Source organism: Mastigoproctus giganteus, chromosome 5 (genome assembly GCF_048544385.1).
Source record: "Mastigoproctus giganteus isolate SK-2022 chromosome 5, ASM4854438v1, whole genome shotgun sequence".
NCBI classification, from domain to species: domain Eukaryota; kingdom Metazoa; phylum Arthropoda; class Arachnida; order Uropygi; family Thelyphonidae; genus Mastigoproctus; species Mastigoproctus giganteus.
The window spans coordinates 87,802,197-87,828,781 of record NC_143579.1 but is presented as its reverse complement, the minus strand read 5'-3'; the positions used below and the strand labels follow the sequence as shown (position 1 = coordinate 87,828,781).

At 38.4% G+C, this 26,585-nt stretch overlaps 1 protein-coding gene across 1 annotated transcript in view; it reads left to right on the top strand.

Moving 5' to 3' along the window:
- Window positions 1-26,585, top strand: part of LOC150085546 (putative cysteine--tRNA ligase, mitochondrial) — a 322,579-nt gene that overhangs the window by 236,275 nt on the left and 59,719 nt on the right. The window contains exon 8 of the mRNA XM_090373333.1: window positions 16,787-16,925. Within this exon, the coding sequence (XP_090229459.1) occupies window positions 16,787-16,925 (139 nt within the window). The remainder of the gene's footprint in view (window positions 1-16,786; window positions 16,926-26,585) is intronic.

Sequence of the window (26,585 nt, the reverse complement as noted above, 5' to 3'; positions counted from 1 at the left end):
CTTGCACAATCTTCCCAGAGCCGAATTGATCGAGAAGGCTCTCATCATATACTCCCTCCTATCGTGCAGACACTTTCAAATTCAACTCTGGCTTTTTTCAACAGTGACCTGTACTTGTTAAGTAAATCCGCCAGTCTCCTACTCCTAATATCATTAGTGCCAACGTGTACTATAATATCACCTTTTGTGCCCTTAAAATATGATATCTGCTGTACAACGTCATAAACCTTTGCCCCTGGCAGACATACCCTCGTCCTGTTCCACAACTCCTTTTTTACGATATGTTCCCCGTTTCCCTGACAATAGAGTCATCTACAACTACTAGTTCCTGTGGGGCCAGCGCAGTCTGCCTTGGGGGTTGCCGTTGTGTTGTATGATGATCAAGTGCAAGATCTGGTGTTGATGTGGCCAGCTGAGAGCTTGATCGGCTCCTCAATTTAGATCCTTCGGGGGCATCCACCCTGTCCTTCAACCTCTCATATACGCTTATAACAATGCTGAGTTGTCTCCTGATTTCCTTACCCTCCTTACATCGTGCAAGGAGGGTAAGGAAATCAGGAGAACATATTACAGAACATATTTCCATGAATTGTATAACAATGGCGGCAAGTTACGAACGGTAAATCTACGGACACTTAAAAATATTAATTAACTTACAAAATCTTGCTGTCTCGATTCAGAATAAACCAGGGATCTTGATTAGGTCTATAAGCTACTTATAGAAAATAATTTAATATAACAATTGGTCAATAAAGTGGCTAAATATGGCTAAAAAACTTTTCGTTCAGCGGAGCTGCAAAACTTGTAACACGTGGATTGGATACCCTCACCGATACTAAGTAATAACTTACAAAATCTCTATCTAAGTTAAACTTTAAACTAAGTATCGTAACTAGGAATATAAAGCTAATCTAGTTAATTTGCCAAATTAAGCTAATAAAACAGAAAAAACTTCTTCCGGGAGTAGTAAAAACTTCGCTTGCACAAGGCTCACGCTCATTCTCAATTTCGACAGGCAAAGGCAGGTTATGAGAAATCTTTGGCAAAAGATGCAAAGAAAAACAGCAAAGAGTTCTTTACTTGTGTAAACTCTAAAAGGAAGGGGGTGAATCAGGTTGGTCCACTTAACGTAGATGGTTCAACTATTGATGATGCTCTTCAAGTAGCTGATAAACTGAATGAGTATTTTGCATATACATTCACAGATGAGAAGTTATTCATGAGGCAAATGCCAGAAATCTAACAGGGAGTTAAGTGATTTTGTAATAACTGGGAGCAAACTGGAGGATAAATTGTTGAAGTTAAACCTAAAAAAATGCACGTGAGGCAGATGGAATCTATCCAGTTATATCGAAAGAAGCAGCAAGGCAAGTAAGCAAACCTTTAGCCATAAGTATGAGAGCATCCTTTAGAGTCTGGTGAGGTCCCAGTAGACTAGAGATATGCAAATGTATCCCCAATTCACAAATTGTGAATTTCACAAACTGTAATTTGTGAAATTCACAAATTATAGACCTGTTAGTTTAAGTTTTGTTCCCGGGAAAATAATGGAGTCAGTGTTGAAAAAGATGATGCAAGATCACCTAGACAATACTGCAATAATAGGTCAGACACAGCATGGGTTTGTTAAGGGGAAGTGTTGTGTGACCAATTCGATTGGATACTACAATGTGGTGACAAAGGAACTGGATGCAAAAAAATAATTTTGATATCATATACTTGTATTTCAGGAATGCTTTTGATACTGTTGCACAGGGAAGACTGCTGTACAAATTGTAGCGGTATGGTATTAAGGGCAGGTTGCTGCAATGGATAAAAGGACGGTTGAGTGGGAGGTGGCAGAGAGTGGTAATAAATGGACACTGCTCTACATGGACTAATGTTATTAGTGGAGTCCCCTAGGGTTTGTGTTGGGCCCATTGTTGTTTTGTGTATTTATCAATGATATCGAAGATGGTATATCAGGCTTAATATCCAAGTTTGCAGATGATACAAAGGTTTGCAGCATTGTTAATGACATTAAAGACAGTATGCTGCTACCACAGGATCTAGAAAAGTTAGGCATATGGGCTGTGAAGTGATAACTGAAGTTTAACATTCACAAATGCAAAGTACTGCATATGGGTAGCAGTAACCGAAGAGAAATGTACTAACTGTGTGGTATTACACTGAGGGAGGTGGAGAATGAAAAAAGACCTGGGGGTAATTGTGCAGTCAGATATGAAGTTCTCTGACAGTGCAGACGAGCTGCCAGAGCAGGTCATGGTGTTTTGTCAATGATATATAGGAATTTTGCTAGCAGAAACAAGGCAGTGATTATCCCTTTGTATAACACAATTGTCAAGCTAAACCTTGAGTACTGTGTAGAGATCTGGGGACCTAATTTTAGGAAGGATGTAGAGTTGCTAGAATGAGTACAGAGATGGACAACAAGATTGGTGAGAGGAACAAAGGGTGCACTTACGAAGAAAGGCTTAGGTTCTGCAAGTTGCAGCATCTGGAAACTAGGCACCTGGGTGGTGATCAGATCGAGGTGTATAAGTCCTTGAATGGTTTGAGCAGGCTCAGTGCTGAAGGGATACTTCCACTTGCTCAGATTAAGGACCTGAGGGGCCATAAATTCAAATTGAGGAGAAACAGTTGGAGAATAGAGTGCGGAAGTTTGCCTTTAGCCAGCAGGTAGTTGATCTGTTTTTGTGGAAGTTGATGGCTTAAATAAATTTATGGCTGAACTAGACAAACATTTGTAGTGAGAGGATGGGTGAGATGGGAAGGTTCTTCCCTCTTTTCTTTGGCCAATGCTGTATAAGCTTCATTTCTTGTATCATATATTCCTCAACTAATGCTAATACATCATGGAGATGGGGGAAACCCCTGATGCCATGATACCACTAATGCACTGTATAAGGTAATGGTCAGGCAACATCTTGATGAGGCCTCTACACCTTAGGTCTTAGGTCTGAGACCACCAGACCTGGTCTGATGGTCTCAGACCTAAGGTGTAGGTCTGGTCTGAGACCACCAGACCTACACCTTAGGTCTGGTGGTCTCAATTTAGCAAGGATGTAGAATTTCTAGAACAATAATGGAGAAGGGCAGCAAGATTAGTGAGGGGAAAACAAATGTGTGCTTCTACCAATAAACACTCAAATTCTGTAAGTTTCAACATCTGGAGACTAGGAATCTGCAAGGTGATCTGAGTATGAGCCTGAAGGGGCATAAACTCAAATTGAGGAAAGATGGTTGTAGAACAGATTTTTGGAAATTTGCCTTTAGCCAGTAGGTAGTTGATTGCTGGAACAAACTTTCATTTATCGTTGTGGAAGTCGATCGCTTAAATAAATTCAAGGAAGGAATGGGTAAGTGAAATGGGCAGGTTTTTTTGTTTTTTTTTATTGGCTTATGCTGTATAAGCTTTCTTGCATTGTATGCTTCTACTAATGCTAAAACCTCTTTCAGCTGTCCTAGCTTCCTGTCTGCACTCCAGAGAGAATTTCATGTTGGACTGTACAGTTACGATTAGGTCTTTTTTGTGTGGTAACTTGATTGTGGTGTCACTCATTTGGTATAACTTTTTCTGGGATTATAGCTTCCCATTTATAGGATCTGGCATTTACCCAAAGTTAAACTTCAGTTGCTACTTCTCAGCCCATCTTCCTAATTTTTCCAAACCTTTTTTCAGTAGCATACCCTGATTGCCATTGTTAAACACTCTGCCAACCTTCAAGTCATTTGAAAACTTACACATTAAATCTTATATAGCTCATTCGTTAGCATTCATAAATATTAAAAACAAGCTGAACTGAACTCTGGGGAACTCCCACTAATAACAATACAGGTAGGTCCCATTTGATGATGATCCATTTATGACTTTTCATGTTAACAACTGTTTCAAAATAATGCGCCATGTTGGTTTTGTTGTGAATTTTCCCTCAATTGTTAATGGGTTACACAGTGTTATTATAGTGCTATTTCTCATTTATAATAATAATAATGATAATAATTTTTGTGTAAAAATGAGCTCTAAGCTGTGCTTGGGGGGTAGGGGCAAAAAAGAGCGTAAAACACTAACAATTAAGGAGAAAATGGATGTGATTCGTTGCATGGAGTCGGTGAGCGTCGGTCGGATGTGTGTGTAAGACGTTGAGTTTAGCTCCTTCTGTATCACAGATTATGAATAACATTGATAAAATAAAGCGCATGCACATGCACACACACAGGGATAACAATTATGTCATCCTCCAGAACAACTTATTCACGCAGTGAGACAATGGAAAAAATGGAGAAATTGTTAGCGTTGTGGGTTGACAATATGAACCAAAATAATGTTCCTGTTACACAGGTGGTAATTCTGGACAAGGCAAAGTCTTTATTTGATGAAATATGGGAAGTCTGGTAGCACTGAAACATTTACGGCCAGCAGAGGGTGGTTTCATAGGTTTAAAAACTGTTCTAAAATTCACAATCTGAAAGTGTCTGGTGAGGCTGCTAGTGCTGACGTTCCAGTGGCAGAAGAGAATCCTTCTGAATTTAAACACTTAATAGAAGGCAGCTACCACCCTGATTTAGTTTTTAATGTGGGCGAAACGGGGCTTTATTGGAAAAAATTGCCAAGTAGGAAGTACATCTCCTGTGAGGAGAGGTCATTGATTCCCTTGGTTTCAAGGTTACAAAAGATCGGTTGACATTGCTTCTGGGTTACAATGCATCGGCAACATTTAAACTCAAACCGATGTTGGTGTACCATTCAGAGATGCCTTGTGTAATGAAGGGCATGGTGAAGACACTACTTCCTTTTTTTTTTGCACTCTAACAAAAAGGTGTGGGTGACTCAGACAATTTTTTGCAAATGATACACCTCATCCTTTTTTCCGGAGGTTGCTCAGTTTTGTACAGCAAATGGCTTGCTTCCCAAAGTTACGTTGGTGCTGGACAATGCTCCAGGACACCCAACCAACCTCCAAGAAATCCACAATGACCGTTTAGAAGTTGAGGTTAGGTTATACATTTGCCTCCCAACACACAACTTCACTTTTGCAACTGATGGACCATGGTGTAATTGCGACCTTTAAGGCGTATTATTTGCATATGACTTTCAAAGAGATTATTGAGGCTGTGCAGTCTGATATAACTGTGATGGACTACTGGAAGTCGTAAAGCATCCTGAATGCCATCACAAACATTGATTCTGCCTGGGAGCAATCATCACAGTCCTGCATGAATATCATCTGGTGTAAATTGTGGCCCGAAGCAGTGATTGATTTTGTAAGGATTGAGCCAGTTTCGGAAGTGTTAAAGATGTTTCTCGTATGGCTAAGGATGTTGGCATTGACAACGATGATCCAGATGATGTTGACCAGTTGCTGGAGAGTCATGGTGAGCCACTTTCGAGGGAGGAATTGGAGGAACTGACTGTGCAACTTCACCAACATGAAGCTGACATGTCAGATGTAGTGGAAGAGTTGGAACCAATCAGAACATTAAAAACAACATATTCAGAATGCTCTTGCCAAAATTTGTAGTGCATTTGATGAACTTTTAGATAATGATCCTGGTTGGGAACATAGCCATGGCATCCAAAGAGGTGTCAAAATGATGTTGAAGCCCTACTATAACATCTTGGAAGAAAGAAGTAGGAAGTCATTCTTGATGTCAATACTTCAGTTCTTGACAAAGAAGGGGAAGGAACCCTCAGAACCTGATGACCCTCAACCAGGAACCTCCCATTAATGTAGCCCCATTACTCCATTGCCACATAAAATATCAGTGAAGTAAATACGTACTCAAGCGGCAACTCCACAGGACCAAAGTAAGTTAATATTTTATTTTATTAATTGTTTTATGTATAAGTATAATTAAAACATGTGTATTAAATGTTTAAAATATTTAATTATTTATAAATAACAGAAATATTAGTACATACTTGGGAAACTTTTGGGAATTTTGGAACCTGTCTCATTCAATTACATTATAATTTGGTCTGTTTTTACAACTTTTCATTTTACAACCCTGTTTTGCTGGAACCTAACCCCATCGTAAAATGGATCCTACCTGTAGTTCAAGAACAGTGCCCATTCATAATAACCGTCTTCTTTCACTGCTGAACTGCTTCAATTGGAAAATGCAACAGCTTGGAAAGCTGCAGCATTTTCCTGTCAAGGATTTCAGGCACTACTACAGGTCATTATGGAACAAGTAAATACATTGACTCTATAAGTAAGAACATGTATACTTGCATGTACATTAATTCCAGGGGTATTGTAAATAAACTTGATGAATTTTAAGTACTAATTAAGTCATTAAATGTAGACATTGTATGGATAAGCAGAAACATGGCATCTCACCGACATAAGTAATGCTGAATTTGAATATGGGGAGTACAATGTATACAGGAAGGACAGACAGAACAGAAGGGTGGAGGGATTTTGCTCTTAATTGGGAAACTTATTAAATATTAGGCAGTGCATCCAGTTTACATGGGGGACCCAGTGCAATGTTGAATCAGTTTGGTGTGATAAGCACTGGGAAAACAAATTGAGAGTAGGAGCGTGTTATAGGCCTAATGACTATGATGAGTATACCAAAGCTATACAGAGAAAGAGAGTGGGCCAGAAACTCGAAATATCTCATAATGGGGGATTTTAACTTTCCAGATGTTGACTGGAATTTGTGGTTTGGTCACCTACACACTAGCAAAACTTTTGTGGATTTCTTTGATGACAGTTTACTACAGCAGCAGCATATCAGAAAGACACTAAGAGGTAGCAGTACTCTGGATCTGTTTAGCAGCAGTGATTCTTCATTCATTAAGATTCTGCAGGGACCTGCTGGTTGGCAGCAATCAGTAGTGTACTAATGTGGAATTTAGTTAAAAACATAGCTACTGTCAAGGGTAAAGGAAAGGCTTTTGCTTTCGTAAGTGCGACTACAGTGATCTCAGATAAATTTTAATTTCTGTGCTGTGGGACCAACTGATGTTACCAACAGCAAATTCTAAATGGGAAGCTACTTCGCTTTTCATACCAATGAAGAAGTACTGTTCAAGGTTTAGACCCAACTGAATGTCAAATGAACAGTTGGCAGAGAAGAAAAGTACAGGTATGCATATAAATTATCAGAATTCAATGTCTGTTGTGGATATGAATTAGTCTATAATCGAGTCACAAAAGATCTGAAAAGTCTGTTGGAATCTTTGGGATCTCCAGGTGCTGCTAAAAGTAACTTGGGACATGGGAGGAAAGATTGAGCAAGCTAAGGCATATTATGAGAAGTCTCTGTCAGAGTATGCAAAGAAAAACATCAAGGACTTCTTTGCTTATATAAACAAAGTAGAAGAAAGGGATTGAATCACATTGGGCCACTTAATGTTAACTGTGTTAACTGTTGAACCCTGCTCAGATTGCTGACAAATTGAATAAGTATTTTGCATCTACATTTACACAGGAGGAATTTTTTAGGGGAAGGAATTCCAGGAGTTTATCAGATCCAGTGGGGAGCTAAATGACTGATAAATGAAAGAAAAGTGGGAGTAGTATTGTTGAAGCTGAACATAAAAAAGGCATCTGGTGTGGATGGGAACTATCCAATCATATTAAGAGAGACGGGAGGAGGAGGTATCCAAGCCTTTGGCCATAATTATGAGGGCATCTTTGGATTCAGTGGAGTTCACTATGGACTGGAGAAGTGCAAATGTATCCACAATTCATAAAGGAGGATCAAAAGGCAACATGGTAATTACAGACTTGTTAGCTTAATGTCTGTTCCAGGAAAAATAGTGGAATCAGTGATTAAAGAAGTAATGCAGGACCATTTGCAAGGCATGCAATTATTGCAATTGCAGCTTGGATTTGTCAAGTAGGATGTACTTATCTAACCAATCTGATAGGTTACTGTGATACAGTGGCCAAGGAACTGGAGGCAAAAAATAATATTGGCATCACATACTTGGATTTCAGGAAGTCTTTTTATATTGTTCAAATAGAATACTGCTGTACAAACTGGAGCACTGTGGCTTTAAAGGCAGGTTACTGTTAGGGATAAAGGGGTGGTTAAGTGGAAGAAGACACAGAGTGCTTATCAGTGGACACTTCTCTTTGTGGACTAATGTTATTAGTGGCATTCTCCAGGGTTCAGTACTGTGCCCATTGTCTTTTTCAATATTTATTAATGATGTTAATGAATGTATATCAGGCTTGATGTCTTAGTTTACAGATAAAACAAGGTTAGGCATTTAGCATTAGTTCAGGTATATGATGCAAGAAAGCAAGCTTATAAAGCATCAGCTAATTAAAAAAAAAAAAAAACCTCATTTCACCCATCAATTCGCTCCAAATGTTTGTCTAGTTTTCTGCCTTGAATTTATTTAAGCTATTAACTTCCACAACGACAGATGGAAGTGTGTTCCAGCAATCAACTACCCGCTGGCTAAAGGACAACTCTCTTTCCTCAATTTCAGTTTATGCCCCCTCAGGTTTGTAATCTGAGCAAGAGGATGAATCCCATCAGCATTGAGCCGCTCAATCCATTCAAGGCCTTATACACCTCAATCAGATCACCTCGCAGGTGCTTAGTCTCCAGGCACTGTAATTTGCAAAACTTAAGCCTTTCTTGATAAGAGCACCCCTTTGTTCTCTTCACCAGTCTTGTTGCCCTTCTATGTACTCGTACTACCAACTCTACATCCTTTCTAAATTGAGACTTCCTGACCTGTACTCAGTATTCAAGGTGTGACCTGACCATTGCCTTATACCAGGGGATAATCACCTCCTTATCCCTGCCCGCAAAATTCCTGTATATCATTGACAAGACCCCATGACCTACTCTGGCAGCCTGTCTGCACTGTTCAGAAAACTTCATATCCGACTGAGTGTGACACCACCCAGTTGGTACATTTCTCTGGGGTTACTGCTACCCATATATAGTACCTTGCATTTGTCAATGTTAAACCTCAGTTAGCACTTCCAGTGGCTTATCTAGGTATTATCATAAGGGGGGGCATGGCAACGAGGTCCATGTAACGTCATAGGGGGCATGCCAACCAGGCTTTTTAAGATTTTTTTAGAATGCTTCCTGTGTTCCAGGAAGCATTCTAAAAAAATTCTTTAATTTCAAATTTTTGGTTAAGGGGAGGGCATATTCCCCCTCTGCCCACCCCTGAATATGCCCCTGAGCACTTCTCAGCCCATCTGCCCAGCTTTTTTGGATCCTGTTGTAGCAGCATACTGTCATTACTGTTATTATCAATCCTGCCAACATTTTGTATTATCTGCAAACTTTTAACATTATGCTTGATATACTGGCTAACGTAAAGAAAGCCTGCACAAGAAGCACGCAAAAGTTCGATGAAATTTACCAGTAAAAGTACTTTGCCATAACAGCATTTGTATTGTTGCTCGCTCAGTAAACAGACAGTGGGTGTTATCGGTCTGGAGTAGAAGTTGAATCCCACGGGGTGCTTGAAACCCTCCAGAAACGGGAAGAGGGTAACCTGACCATTTTCCTTTAGAATCACTAATTTAATTAACTAACTGAATCACGAACAGAGTCATATTGGAAGTTCTGGCATCGTCGTAAAAAATGTTCGTAACGTAGTTTTGCCAGTAAACTTTTTCGAAAATTGCTGTGCTTCTCGTGTGGGCTTCTTTTGCCTTTTGTTTTTTCTTAATAAACAGTTTAACCACTAGTCCACCAGTGATTCTAAAGAAAAAAGGTCAGGTTATCCCCTCCACTTCGGGAGGGTTTCAGTCTCCCATGGGATTAAATTTCTACTCCTGACCGATAATACCCACCGTCTGTTTACCGAGCGAGCAACAATACAGATGCTGTTACAGCAAAGTACTTTTACCGGTAAATTTCGTTGTACTTTTGCATGCTTCTCGTGCAGGCTTTCTTTACCTTTGCCGATATACCTTCATCAATATCATTGATATATATACAAAACAACAGTGGGCCCGACACCGTACCTTGGGGGACACTACAGATTACCACTCTGTATTCTCCCACTCAACCATCCCTTTATCCAAAGCAGCAACTTGCCCTTAATGCCATAATGTTCCAGTTTGTCCAGTAGTCTTCCATGTGCAACAGTATCAAAGCTTTCCTGAAACCTAAGTATATGACATCAGTTATTTTTTGCATACAGTTCCTTTGTGACTGCGTCATAGTATCCAATCAATTTGGTCAGACAAGACTTCCCCTTAACAAACCTATGCTGTGCTAAATTATTACTGCAGTGTTGTCTAGATGATCCTGCAATGCTTTTTTAACCAGTGACTCCATTATCATTATTTTCCCTGGAACAAAAAATCAAACTAACAAGTCTGTAATCACTCTTTGATCCCCCTTTGTGAATTGCAGATACATTTGCACATCTCCAATCCTTGGGGATTTCCCCTGAGTCCAAGGATGCTCTCATAATTATGGTTAAGGGTTTGCTTACTTCCTTTGCCACTTCCTTTAATATAACTGGATAGTTCCCATTCACTTCAGGTGCCTTTCTCGTGTTTAACTTCAACAATTTCTCCTCCACTTTGCTTTCAGTTATTACTTTTCAGTTATTTCAGTTATCCCACTTTTTCAGTAATTAGGGCAAGCTACTGCAACAAGATCTAGGAAAAAAGGGTCAATGGACTGAGAAATGGCAGTTGAAGTTGAACATTGACAAATTCAAGGTACTATATATGGGTAGCAGTAATCCCAGAGTAACTTATCAATTGTATGTTACTACACTCAGGGTATTTTAAAATAAAAAAGACCTTCTGGTAATTGTGCAGTCAGATATAAAATATTCTCTGAGCAGTGCCGACGTGCTGCCAGAATGCTCATGGGGTTTTGTCAATGATATACAGAAACATTGCTAGCAATGTTAAGGATGTGATTATCCCTTTGTACAGAACCATGGTTAGGCTGTAACTTTAGTATTTTATACAGGTCTGGAAGCATCACTTTAGGAAGGATATAAATCTAGTGGAATATGTTCACAGAAGGCAACTAGATTAGTGAAGGGAACAAAAGGGTGCTCTTACCTAGAAAGGCTTCAGTTCTGCAAATTGCAGCTTTTCAAGAATAGCAACCTGTGGGGAGACAGAGAGAGAGAGAGATCTAATTGAAGGGTTTAAAGCCTCGAATGGATCGAGTTCGCTGAATGTTGATGGTATTCTTCCACTTGCTGAAACTGCATACACATGAGGGGGCATAAATTGAATTTGACAAGGCATGGTTGCAGGATAGATATGAGGAAGTTTGCCTTCAGTCAGCAGGTGGTTGATGCGGGAACAGGCTACCAGGTGTCGTGGAAGAGAATGGGTTGAATATAATTGAAGAGAGAACTAGACTGCTGCTATAACCATCACTTCATTCATAACAGTAACTTGCCCCTAATGCCAGAATACTCCAATTTGTACAGTATTCTTTTATGTGGAATTGTGTCAAAAGCTTTTGTGATAACTAAGTATATGATGTTAATACAGTCGATTCCGGTTAGTTGGGACACATCCAGTTGACATTTCTGTTCACTGATATTTGTGGATGGAGTTGAAATTTAAAACAATAAAAAGATAAGCAATCAATAACAAAGAACACGGCACACACAAATTGCAAGTAGCACGATATGTGCAAGTGAGAATAGAGTAACAAATTATGAAGCTTTAAAAATAGGAATGAAGAGAAGATTCTGATAAATTAATTTTTTTTTTATATGATTGAAGATTTAATGGAAGTGTAAACACATTTCATCATAATAACCCACAGAATTCCAGCTGCCGATATTATCGCAAATTCAATAAGATCGAGTTTACTATTAGATTGCACTAACAGAAAAGCCCAATAAACAGATGATTGCTAATTGTTTTATGGTTGTGACCTCCAGAAATCCAACCGAACCACGTGGTACGGTCAGAGACAATCGTAGGGTAATTTCCAGTGCTGCAGTCTCCTGACCCAATTAAACGTCATGTTGTACCAATTAAGCGAAGTAAACCCTGGCTATTTTCTCGATTGGGTTCTGTTTTTTAAGATTTGCCCCAAATAAATGGCTGCCCCGATTAACCAGTGGCCCAAATAACTGGAATCCACTGTATTACTTTTTTGCATATACCGTATTTCCCCATGTATAAGACGCACCTTTTTTTTTTTCGAAAAATTTGGGGTCTGAAAACTGGGTGCATCTTATACAGTGGTTGTAGATTTTTTTTACTTGCATTTCCCGCTTTTTCGTACTTGTTGTCTTTGCACTCATTGTTTCGCACTTGTTACCGGTATATTAGGTTACATTTTGCCACGTTCTGCCCAGAAATGGCTCAGAAAAGCTTTTCGTACAGTGCTGAATTCAAGTTAAAAGTGATCCAGTTTGCAAAAGTGAATGGAAATCGTGCTGCTGAATGTAAGTTTGGTCCTCACCAACTGAGAAAACAATCCAAGACTGGCTACGGGAAGAAGAATCCCTACTGAAAATGCCACAGCAGAAGAAGGCCATTAGAGGCAAGTCAGCAAAATGGCCTAATTTAGAGAGGGAATTGAAGATATAGATTGAGGAGCAAATGGCAATTGGAATTCCTGTGTCCACAAAGATGGTTCAGCATGAGGCAAGAAGAATTGCTGATGAAAAAGAATTTACTGATTTCAAAGGAGGACACAATTGGTGCTTCTGGTTCATGAAACGGAATGGACTAAGCATGTGTACACGCACCAGACTTGCCCAAAAGATGCCTGAAAGCTATGAGCAGAAGGTCCTTGAATTTCATCGTTTTGTCATTCAATGTCGGAAGACACATCAGTTTGAGTTGGGACAGATTGCAAATATGGACAAAGTCCCCCTTCAATTTGATGTCCCAAGTAACAGAACTGTTGATAAGAAGGGGATGAAAACTGTAACTGTCAAGACAAGTGGACATGAAAAGAGCCATTATACAGTTGTTCTAGCTTGTTGTGCCGACGGAACTAAGCTGCCTCCTATGCTGATTTTCAATCGCAAAACAATGCCAAAAGAAGACATTTCTCGAGGAGTGATTGTCCACGTTCATGACAAGGGTTGAATGGATCAGGATGGGACGAAGATATGGTGTGAGAAAGTTTGGTGCAGGAGACCAGGTGAGCTCTTACACAAACCTGCCCTATTGGTGCTTGATCAGTTCAGGGCACACATAACAAAAAATACAAAGAAGATTGCTGCAGAGCAAAAAACAAAACTTGCCATCATACCTTGACATCCCAGCTCCAACCACTTGATGTCAGCATTAACAAACCCTTCAAAGCTGACATGAGAGACATGGAACCAATGGATGAAGTCTTGTGGGGACAATTTGACACCAGCAGGAAGAGTGAACAAACCAACAATAGGAGAAGTTTGTACCTGGGTGAAAAGATCCTGGGATAATATCAAGATTGAGATCATTGTCAAGTCATTTAAGAAGTATTTATTTTTCAAATGCCATAGATGTAACTGAGGATGAGGCAATATATGAAGACAGTGATTCGTCATCAGACACAGATGAGGACAAGCTAATGGATGGGAGTTTTGACAGTGATGAGTTGTATGAATTTTATGATGAATAAAACTTGAGTTCAATAACTTTATGTAATACATTTTTTTTTCAAATTTCAGGCCACAAAATTAAGGTGCGTCTTACACATGGGGAAATACAGTACCTCCATTCCTGTCAAGGTGATCCTGTAATATTTCTTTCACCACTGACTTCATTATCTTTCCTGGAACAGAGTTCAAGCCTATGGTTTGTAATTACTCACTTCACTCTTTAATCTCCCTTTGTGAAACAGGGATACATTTCCCCATCTCCAGTACACAGGGAACTCCCCTGAATCCAACAGTGCTATAATTATATCTAAGGGTTTGCTGCCTTTTTTTTAAAAAATATAATTGGATAGATCTTAATTGCCAATTGGCATATTTATTTTAGCTTTAACCATTTCTCTTCCATTTTGGTATCAATTTTCATGAAATCATTTATCTCTGAACTAGATCTGAACATAGATCTCTGAACATTTATCTCTGAACCTAGCTATCAGTGTTTGAATCATCAATTATTATGCAATTTATATTTAGTGGAGCCAATGTGGTTCATTCTTTTTCTTCCAGTGTTAACATAAGGAAAGAATTCTTTATCTGCTTAGCTTGCCTAACCTCCCTAGTGTCTTGATTGCTGACTAGTTTGAATTAACTAGGTTTCTATGTCCCCTGCTAATTTATCATCATATCATGCATTTTTTTTTTCCCTTTGACTGTTCTCGTCAGTTCATTTGACATCCATTTATGTCTAAACTTGGAGCAGTATCTCTTTGATGGTATAAAATACTTAGTTTCTGTGTGATTACTTCTTGGAATGCTTATCATTTAGAATGCTTTCCATTTTAGCAGTCTCTCCTTTCTCTCTTTTTTAGACATTCTATTTCTGCTGCTTGACTTTTCTGCTGAATTGGCATCCAAAAAATTTCCCCCTCCTCAAAGCCATTCCAAACAAGTGCCGCTAACAATCAACATCCATTTACTGTCAAACTTTAAACTCACAGAACCAGCTTTTCTTCTTTCTCATTTATCCCTTCAACTTTTGTTTTCTTGAACAACGTTTTTTCACATATATATATATTCTGAAAATTGCAATCTACAGAAATTGAAGACTAATGTTATCAAGTATCTTCATCCCAAACACAATACTAAGTACTGTAGGTTTTAATATCTTTCATATTTGGGATATTCATAAAACCAAAAAAAAAAAAAAAAATTTCAATTGGTAACATCATCAGTCTCACTAATGGGAATTTAAAAACTGTTTGAGAGTCAACTGTGGCTATCTTTATGAAAGCAAAAGCCCTTCCCTTTGCCCTTAACAGTAGTTGCTTTTAAGTAAATCCCACAATTATACACTGTGTTCACTGCTCCTTTGTGGTTTCTTTTACCTGGATATTCTTAATGCATGAAGAGTCACTGTTGACAACCAAATCTAGAATATTGCTTTATTTTATTGCCTTTGTAACATTCTGGTGTAGAAAGCTGTCATCCAATAAATTCAGAAACTTGCTATTGTGTGAGCAACTGATCCCCAAGTTTCAGTCAAGTCTAAAATATCAGCCACGTGGTATCATTGTAACGAGCAGTTAGCTCCTTACTTTAGATTTCAAAATGACTTCCACAAGATTTTCAGAACGTCGTCAAAATTGGCCTCTGAATGGTTGAGCTACTGGATTGCTTTCTGTAAATTCTTTCAAGTTGTGTTTTTTTTTTTTTTTTTTTCCAGCTTGTTTCAATAAACTTGTTCATTTTTTGGGTATAAAATTTACATGGAGTGCAGTGGTATTCAGTCTCCTATTATAATTAATTATTTGATCAGTTTCTGTGTTATTAGCATTAGCATTAGCATTAGTAGAGGCATTTGATGCAAGAAAGCAAGCTTATGCAGCATCAGCCAAAAAAAAAAAAAAAAAAAAAACCCACTTCCACTTCACCCCTCTGTTCGTTCAAAATACCTGTCCAGCTGAGCCTTAAACTTATTTAGGCTATCAACCTCCACTACAAGGGATGGAAGTCTGTTCCACCAACCAACCACCCGCTGGCTAAAGGCAAATTTCCGCACGTCTGTCCTACCTCTGTCTTTCCTCAATTTGAATTTATGCCCTCTCAGGTGATTTTTCTGAGCTAGAGGAAGAATCCCATCAGCATTGAGCATGCTTAAACCATTCAAGGCTTTATACACCTCTATCAGATCACCTCGCTGGTGCCTAGTCTCCAGACACTGTAATTTGCAAAACTTAAGCCTTTCTTTGTAAGAGCACCCCTTTGTTCCATTCACTAATCTTGTTGCCCTTCTCTGTACTCGTTCCAGCAGCTCTACATCCTTCTTGAAATGAGGCCTCCAGACCTGTATACAGTACTCCAGGTGTGGCCTGACCATTGCCTTATACAAGGGAATAATCACCTCCTTATTCCTGCTGGAAAAATTCATGTATATCATTGACAATACTCCATGAGCTACTCTTGCAGCCCGTCTGCACTGCTCAGAGAACTTCATATCTGCCTGCACAACCACCCCCAAGTCCCTTTCATTCTCTACCGCTGTCAGTGTAGTACCACAGAGTTGATACGTTGCTCTGGGGTTGCTGTTTCCCATGTGTAGTACTTTACATTTGTCAATGGTAAACTTCATTTGCCACCTCTCAGCCCCTCTGCTCAACCTTTCCAGATCCTGTTGCAGCAGCATAGTGTCAGTAGTGTCCTTGACAACCCTGCCAACCTTTGTATCATCTGCAAACTTGGATATTAAGCCTGATATACCATCATCAATATCATTTATAAATACAGAAAACAATAATGGACCCAACACTGAGCCCTGAGGGACTCCACTAATAACATTAGTCCACGATGAGCAGTGTCCATTGATTACCACTCTCTGTCTTCTCCCCCTCAACCACCCCTTTATCCATAGCAGCAATTTGCCTCCAATGTCACACTGCTCCAATTTGTGTAGCAGTTTTCCATGTGCAACAGTATCAAAAGCCTTTCTAAGATCCAAGTATATAATATCAAAGCTATTCCCTGCATCCAGTTCTTTTGTGACTGCATCATAGTGATATATAATATTTGCAAAAGTAAAATAGTTTAAATATTTTTCTGAATAATCTTTTGTTTAGTTGGTCATTCTTACTTATTTCTGTTCAAGTTTCTTTGCTAATTTATCATTAAAAAAAAAAATGAGATAAAAATTCAGAGTTTTATATTTGATTCTCTCTCTCTCTCTCTCTCTCTCTCTCTCTCTCTCCCCCCCTACCCACTATCCAGGGGTCAGATATGATGAAAAGCATCTAAATAATGCTAAAGATCTTCACAAAAAATTGCAGTTCTTTCTAAGTAATTGCGAAGATTATGCTAATGGAAGATATCTTTTTGGGCCTGTGAGTGAAGCTGATATAATAAAATGGTATGTTATAATATATTATTATATTAGTTAGCTAAATTTCTGCTTAAGCAATTTTCAGAAATAATTTTATTTTATTTATTTTTTTTTTATCATTACATGAAAAAAGGTAATATTCTAATCTTTAGCTAACGCATACAAACCAAATTTTATTAACAGAATACTTAGAACACTGCTTACATACATAGTTGAAAAACAGGCTTTTAATTCAAAAACCTAATACTTAGTAGAGCCATCTTTAGACTGCATGACAGCCTCATCTCTCTCTCTCTCTCTCTCTCTCTCTCTCTCTCTCTCTCTCTCTCTCTCTCTCTCTCGGAAGCATACTTCCAAAATTCTGTAAGGTGTTGGCTGGAATTAAAGTTTCACTCTATTTCTCCTGTAGAATGGTTGCCCGGGGCCAGTTGGAAAGATGATTGTTTAGACTACAGCTAATCTGGTACCAGTTGATTCCACGTTTAGCTCTGAATTGGCCTACATTTTCAACATCATTTTTCACTAATGACATCATCCATAGGATAGACGGATTGTTGTTAAAATTTGCAGATGATGTAAAGATGAAGCCTGTTATTGATTTATCAAATATTATCCCATAGAGATATGGAAGTTATAGTCGCACAGTATAAGGCAATTGTAAGACCACATTTCAAATACTGTGTACAGTGGAGACCTCATCTGAAAATAGACATTGAGCTTCTTGAATGGGTCCAAAGACCAGCAACTCACATGGTGAGAGTGGAAAATGGCGACCATACGAGGAAAGATTCCAATTATGTGGGCTACAGAGCTTGGTAACCAGGCACCTCAGAGGTAACATGATTTGAGGTTTATAAGACTCTAAACGTGGTTAGTAAAATGAACGTAGGTGGAATTTTCACTGTTATAGAGAATTCCAGATCTCAGGGGCATAAATTCAAATTATAGGAGAAGAGGCTTAGACTAGATTGTAGGAAGTTTTCTTTTAGCCAGTGAGTCATTGATTGCTGGAACAGATGTGCCTTCACAGGTAGTTGAGGCCAACAGTTTGAATAAATTCAAGGATCAGCTGAAAAGGTTAAATATGTGAGGAGGGAATCATATAATTTGTATTTTCTCATCTACTTTTTTGTTATACTGATACAGCAAAAGCCTGTGGCTTCCTTGCACAATGGGCCTAATACTAATACTAAATAACAGTTTGTTCGAGCTGTCATAAGCTTGAGAAGTTTTTTCGGGAGAGTATTGCCACAACATCATCAAAATCTGACAGGTAACTAAATGTTTTTGTGAAAACTGAGAAAAGTGGCAGAGAAATAGTTGACGCTTAACATAAGTTACTGCTCTGGATAAAGAGATGGTTGAATGGGAGAAGGTAGAAAATGGTTTTAATGGACACTACCCTTTGCAGACTAATGTTATTATTGGATACCGACAAGTTCAATGCTGGGCCTATTGTTGTTTTCTGTATTTATTAATGATATTGATGAAGGTCTATCAGGCTTAATGGTAGAAATTTTCAGATGATACAAAGGGTGGCAGGGTGGTTAATGACAGTAACCTGGATAAGCTACTTCAGCAAGATCTAGAAAAATTAGGTAGATGGGCTGAGAATGGCAGTTGAAGTTTAACATTGACAAATGCAAGGTACTGCATATGGGTAGCAGTAAACCCAGATTAAAATACCAACTTTGTGATATGCGCAAGGTAGTTCAAGGTAGTGGAAAATGAAAAAGACCCCTGAGTAATTGTGCAGTCAGATATATAAAGTTCTCTGAGCAGTTCAGGCACTGCCAGAATGGCTTATGAGGTTCTGTCAGTGATGATATACAAGAACATTGTTAGCAGGGATAAGGAGGTGATTGCACAATTGAGCAACCATTGTACAAGGCAGTGGTTAGGCTGCTTCTTGAGTACTGCATACATGTTTGAAGGCTTCACTTTAGGAGGATACAGATATTCTGGAATGTGACGGAACAAAATGGTGGTCTTATCAAGAAAGGTTTCAGTTTTACAAAGCTTACTGCAGATGGCAGCTGGAGACTATGCTCCTGCAAGGTGATCTGATTTAGGTATTTAAGGCTTTGAATGGATCATCATCACTGAGCAAGCTCAGTGATGATGATCTACTTCCTCTGACTCAGTCTATATATGTGAGAGGTCATAAATTTAAATTGAGGAAGGGTATTTGCAGGATAGATATTCAGCAGTTTGTTTTCGGCTGGTGGGTGGTTGATTGTTGGAATGAACTTCTATCTGTTGTTGTTGTTCATTGAAAAGGCCTCTGGAGTCAGGAATTCTGTAATTCATCTATAATGCTACTAAATAACACTGACTCGAATCTGTAAAATGTCTTTATTATGATAAAATAAAACAAAATAAAATAAATGTTGTATGACAAGAATAAAATTCAATAAAATATATATAATTAAAAGCGATAAAAGTTGTTTAAAACCACTAATACAGGAGTTTTCGGCAGCAGCGGCCGCCTTTATCAGCTATAGTGGTAAATATATAGGGAGGATGTAAAAAAAAAAAATCACACAACCATTCCCTCGAAATGTTTGTCCAGTTCCTCCTTAAATTCATTTAACCTATCAACTTCTACAACAACAGATGGAAGTTTGTTCCAGAAATTAACCAACTGCTGGCTAAAGGCAAATTTCGGCACATCTATTTTACATCTGTCCTTCCTCAATTTCAATTTATGCCCCCTTAGGTTCGTAATCTGAACAAGTGGAAGAATCTCATCAGAATTCAGCGTGCTCAACCCATTCAAGGCCTTATACACCTCAATCAGATCACCTCCAGCTGCTGCTGCAATTTGCACAACTTAAGCCTCTCCTGGTAAGAGGATCCCTCCATTCCCCTCACAAATCTTGTTGCCCTTCTCTGTACCCGCTCAAACAAATCTACATCCTTCCTAAAATGAGGCCTCCAGACCTGCACACAGTACTCAAGGCATGGCCTGACCATTGCCTTATACAGAGGGATAATCACCTCCTTTTCCCTGCTAGCAAAATTCCTGTATATCATTGACAACACCCCATGATCTGCCCTGGCAGCCTGTCTGCATTGCTCAGAAAACTTCATAACTGACTGCACAATTACTCCCAGGTCTTTTTCATTTTCTACCACCTTAAGTGTAGTACCATACAGTTGGTACGTTTCTCTGGGTTTACTTCTACCCATATGCAGTACTTTGCATTTTTCAATGTTAAACTTCAGTTTCCACTTCTCAGCCCATCTGCCCAAATTTTCTTGATCCTGTTGCAGTAACACACTGCCATTACTGTCATTAACAACCCTGCCAACCTTTGTATCATCTGCAAACTACGATACTAAGCCTGATATACCTTCATCAATATCATTGATAAATATACAAAACTACAGTGGACCAAACACCAAACCCTGTGGGACTCCACTAATAACATTAGTCTGTTAATGCAAAAACCCCTTCCTTTACCCCTACACCCATTGATTACCGCCCTCTGTCTTCTCCCACTCAACCATCCTTTTATCCATTGTAGCAACTTACCCTTAATACTGCTCCAATTTGTACAGTAGTCTTCCATGTGCAACAGTGTCAAAAGCTTTCCTGAAATCCAAGTATATGATATCAAAATTATTTTTTACATCCAGATCCTTTGTGACCATATCATAATAACCAATCAAATTTGTCAGACAAGACTTTCTGTTAACAAACTAATGCTGTGTAGGAATTATTGCTGCAGTCTTGTCTAGATGATCCTGCAATGCATCTTTAACCAGTGCCTCCATTAATTTATCCTGAACAGAAGTTAAACTAACTGGTCTATAATTACTTGTGTCACCCTTCGATCCCCCTTTGTGAATTGTGGACACATTTGCACATCTCCAGTCAGTTGGGACCTCCCCTGAGTCCAAGGATGCTGTCATAATTATGGCTAAGGTTTTGCTTACTTCCTTTGCTGCCTCCTTTAATATAACTCGATAGATCCCATCCGCCCCATGTAGCCTTTCTTATGTTTAACTTCAACAATTTCTCCTTCACTTTGTTCTCAGTTATTACAAAATCATTAAGCACCCTGTTACAATTTGATAACCTTGTGGCATTTTCAAACCTTAATAACATCCAGGCAGATTTCTCGTAATCTGTCTTCGCCTCCCTAACCTCCTTTGTGACTTGATTTTATATATATATATCATAGACTTCTGTGTTGCCTGATAATTTATATGCATCCCGTGCATTTTTATTCTCTGCCACGAGTCTCATTGGTTCGTTTGACAACCATTTAGGCCTAAAGCCAGTATTTCTTAATAGGTATGAAACGTTTATTAGCTTCCGCTATTAATTCCTTGAATGCTTCCCACTTAGAATTTGCTGTTGGTAACATCATCAGTTGGTCCCACTATACAGAATTTAAAAACCGTCTGAGACCATTGTAGTCATCTTTACGGAAGCAAAAACCCCTTACTTTACCACTGATAATAATTATATCTTTAAGTAAATCCCACATCAGTACATTGTGCCACCTAATGGTTCCTTTATCTGCAAATTCTTAATACACGATACCAGATCAAGAGTATTACCCTCTCTGGTTGCCTCTCGAACATGCTGCTGCTGCAGAAAACAATCATCCAATAAATCCACAAAAGTCTTACTAGCGTGCGAGTGACCAATCCATAAGTTCCAGTCTATATCTGGGAAGTTGAAATCCCTCATTATAAGATATTTTGATTTACTAGCCCACTCTATTTCTCTGTACAATTGTTCATTGTACTCATTCGAGTCATTAGGCCTATAACGCACTCCTACTCTTTACTTTTGCTTTCGCAGTGCTTATGTCACACCAAACTGACTCAACAGTGCAAACAGTGCACTGTTCATCTATATCATCTGGATGCACTTCTTTTTATTTTATGTTTTTCTTAATTAACATCATAACACCACTTCCTTTCCTGTCCTGTCTATCGTTTCTGTACACATTGTATTCCCCAAATTCCAGTTTTGCATTCCTTATATTTGTGTAACACCACATATCTGCTATCCCCACAATATCTGCCTTTGATGTCTTGACCAACACTTCAAATTCATCAAATTTATTTATTATACTTTTAGCATTGGTATACATGCAAGTATACATCCACCTATTCTTATGCACAGTTAGTAAGGATTTTGGACTAAAGATGAATATGGCTAAAACAAAAGTAATGATGAACAAGTATGCCACAGAAAGGGAAATAATGATTGAAGGAGCAGTAATTGAAAAGGTGGAGTCATATACTTATCTAGGACAAGTTATTAGCTGTAATAATGATAAATGGCTGGAAGTCAAGAGAAGAATAAATTTTGGATGGATAGCATTCAGGAAATATAGTCACATACTGAAGAGCAATATCCCAGTTTGTCTGAAACGTAAAATAATGAACCAATGTATACTCCCCACCATGACTTATGGAAGTGAAACTTGGGCACTCACCAAAAGAATGGAAGAGAAGCTGAGAACTACACAGCAAAGAATGGAATGAATTATACTGGGAATCAGACTGTTAGATAAGAAGAGAAACACATGGATTAGGCAGCAAACTCAAGTAAAGGACATTCTTATCAAAACTAAAGAACTAAAATGGTCTTGGGCAGGACACATAGCTCGAAGATATGATGACAGATGGACTAAGAAAATAACAGAATGGTACCCAAGAGGAGCTAGAAGAAAACCTGGAAGACAAAGGCGGAGTTGGATAAATGAAATTCATGAGTTTTTGGGTAGTAAATGGATGGCCAGTGCTCAAAATAGAAGGAACTGGAAAGTTGCTGGAGAGGCCTTCATCCTGCAGTGGATTGAAAATGGCTGATGATGATGATGATGATGATGGTGATGATGATTATGATTCTAATTATTAGTTACCCTAACACATCTCATATACCCACCTGTTTCACGGTGACTGCCATTAGTCCCTGAAACCCCCAACACCCCTCGCTCCATTCCCCTGCTTATTCTAATAGACTAAAAGGTTTCTTGCACTAATAGTGCAAGAATCACCTACATCTCTGCCTGCGGATACTTTTAACCCTTTAGTCTGTGAATCCTCCCCCCCAAGCTAGCAGTTTTCTGACCCACCTAACACTGCCTTGATAGCATCAGCAAATATTTTTGCACCCTTTCTATTTAAGTGTATCCCATCCCTGTAGAAGCAGTCTCTCCTGTTAACAATATACATTGTACTATCCATATTCAGAATCACTTATGTCTGAGAGACTCCATGTCTCTGCTATTTATACAACGTCTACATTTGATGACTTGATCAGTAATTCAAATTCATCAACTTTATTTACAATGTTCCTGGCATCAATGTACATGCACATATTCTTACTCTTAGTTGCCTTATACAGGCCATGTATTTACTTGTTTCTTGATGAACGACAGCAGGGCTTAAAATAGTAACAGTAATAGAGGCATGTGATTCAAAAAAGCCAGTGTATGAGCTTATGTAGCATCAGCCAAAAAAAAATAAATAATAAATAAAGTCACATAACCATTCTCTCTAAAAGTTTGTCAGGTTAATCCTTGAATTTTATTTAAGCTATCAACTTCCACAACAACTGATGGAAGTTTTTTCCAGCAATTAACCACCTGGATAAATTCAAATCTCTGCACATATATTCTACAGCTGTCTTTCCTCAATTTGAATTTATGCCTCCTTAGGTTCATAACCTGAGCAAGCAGAAGAATCCCATCAGAATTTAACGTGCTCAACCCATTCAAGGCCTTATATACCTCAATCAGATCACCTCGCCAGTGCCTAGTCTCCAGCCACTGCAATTTGCAGAACTTAAGCCTCTTTTGGTAAGAGGACCCCCCCCCCCCTTCGTTCTCCTCAACAGTCTTGTTGCCCTTCTCTTTACATGCTCGAGCAAATCTACATCCTTTCTAAAATGAGGCCTCCAGACTTATATGCAGTACTCAAGGCGTGGCCTGACTATTGCCTTATACAAAGGGATAATTACCTCATTTTCCCTGCTAGTAAAATTCTTTTATATCATTGACAAAACCCCGTGACCTGCTCCAGAAGCCTGTCTGCATTGTTCAGAAAACTTCATATCTGACTGCACAATTACGCCCAGGTCTTTTTCATTTTCTACCAACCCAAGTGTAGTACCACACAGTTGGTACGTTCTTCTGCAGTTACTTTTACCCATAGGCAGTGCAGTCAGTCCTCGTATAGCACGGCAGTTGTGTTCCTAGAAATCCTCGTACAATGCAAAATTGTGCAATATAAATAACAGGCCCTATGGGAAAAATAGGGTTAGGTGCCGACCACCCGAGATTGAACACACATTTGTAACCAAAACGTTACCAAACACAATAAATAATTGAAATAAAATACTTACGTATTTTATTATGACTATTATGTAATAAAATATTGCTAATTCTTTTGCTTCTGTCGTAAGCAAACTTTTTCTTTGATCTTTTATCCAAACAGATGACAGCCGTTCTATCTCTTCCAGTTCTTTGTTTTTAATTTCTCTCAAATCGTTTCACAATTTGAATTTTTTCTCTATCGACAGAGATGGACTGGTCATAAGGCTTACCTGGAAACCCCGGTGGGCTGGAGGCCAGAAGACGATGGAGGCCAGTGTGATTTTGGCCATAAATGCTAGTACAAGGCTGCTGCAAATTTTCCTGGGTAAGAATTTTTGACCCAGTCTGCCTCTGTCTATCGATATTGCTTTTGTTTTTCTCTCTAAATCTGTAGTGTCTTCCCCAGGACGCTTCCTTTTTACACCTTTTAAGTATTTTACTCATTTTAGGGAATAAAGCACGGTTACAAAATGAGGAGGAACGCTTGATACACATAAACAAAGCTGCGTGCGGGTAGCAACTGAATAAACAACACCGTAAAGGCAGAGACACACTATTAACACCTCACATTTTACTAAAGCACATTTCTGGAGGTCACTACCATAAAACTAAAAAAATTTCCAATTGCGTTTCTGCTAGTGGAATCTGTTATATACTGGTAGGAAGCTCGATCCAATTGCATTTGTGATAATACCAATAGCTGGATTTGTGTGGGTTTTTATGTTAAAAAGCATATGGTGAAATGTGTTTCCTGTTCACTGATATAAAAAACATAAATACCTTTTCAGAATCTTCTCTTCATTCCTATCGTGTTGCGTTCAGTTGGAGTGATTCTGCATTCGCCTGCTATTTCGTGTAAACACAAAGGCAAGTCATGCATAATCAAATTCGGTTCACATTATATACGATGTCGTTCCCTTATTTATAAATTGTGTATGATTGAATTCGTATAGTGTAAACACGTGTTGTACGAGAACTGACTGTACTTTGCATTTATCAATGTTAAACTTCACTTGCCACTTCTCAGCCCATCTTCCCAAATTTTCTAGATCCTGTTGCAGTAGCATACTGCCATTACTGTCATTAACAACCCTGCCAACCATTGTATCATCTGCAGACTTCAACACTAAGCCTGATATACCTTCTTCAATATCATTGATAAATATACAAAACAACAGTGGGAGTCCACTACTAACATTAGTCCACGAAATGCAGCATCCATTGATTACCACTCTCTGTCTTCTCCCACTCAACCACCCTTTTATGCATTGTAACAACTTACTCTTAATACCATTCTGCTCCAATTTGTACAGTAGTCTTCCATGCGCAACATTGTAAAAAGCTTTCCTGAAATCCAACTACAGTAAAATCTTGTTAATACAAACTCAGTTTATACAAAGTACTCATTTATATGAAGCACATACCATTCCCCTGTGAAAGGATTGGCTTTTCTATGTAAATATATTCATTTATTTCAGAATTCGGTTAATATATATTACAAAGTTCTTTTTCACCCCATGAGAAATAAATATTGTCATTTTGTATGTTTAATAGAAATCTTGGCAGAGTGCACCGACTTGTTAGAAATTAGTTTTGTGTAAACAAAAGCAGTTTATGGTAGCTGCAATGTCAAGTGCACTCTGAAAAACATCTTTCTGAAGGATGAGTTCTTAAATTAACAAAAGAATAAAAAGTTTTTCTAAGTTGTTTACATGCACTCCCTCGCTCTCCACGAGAATAAGGTCAGTTGTAATTGTTACCCCAGTTCAAAGAGTCTTTTGCTATTGTGTACAGCAGTCTATTTTTTGTGCCTGTCTTTTTCGGAACATGTGCCTTTAAATTTTTGAACTTGTTTCGGAACTTGTGTCTTTAAATCTCTAAATGCAGCAATATTATTGTACAATGCCTTAGTAGATTTCATAGACAGTATTCGGAACGATTTTGAAACTTTGGAAAAAGAAGCAGGAAAAATTAAAGAAATCACTTATACAAATGATTAGAAACGGCAAAGGTCACGGAAACAATTTTACGATGAAAGTCCAGAAAATGATGTAAATAACAATCTGAGCAGAGGAGAAAGTTTGATAATTAATGTTATTTGTAATTTGTGATTCATAAATTAGTAATATTAAAAGGAGATCCGAAGTTTACACAAGTATTAACAATAAATTTAAAACAATTTTAAAATGTGATATGAATATTACCAACACATCATTTGAAGAATTAAAAATTTATGAAACCGACTTAAATATAATGGAACTAAAATATGAACTGGTACAATTTAGGGCCTGTATTAAACAACAAAATATTAAATCCCCAGAATCCATATATTCTTTTATTC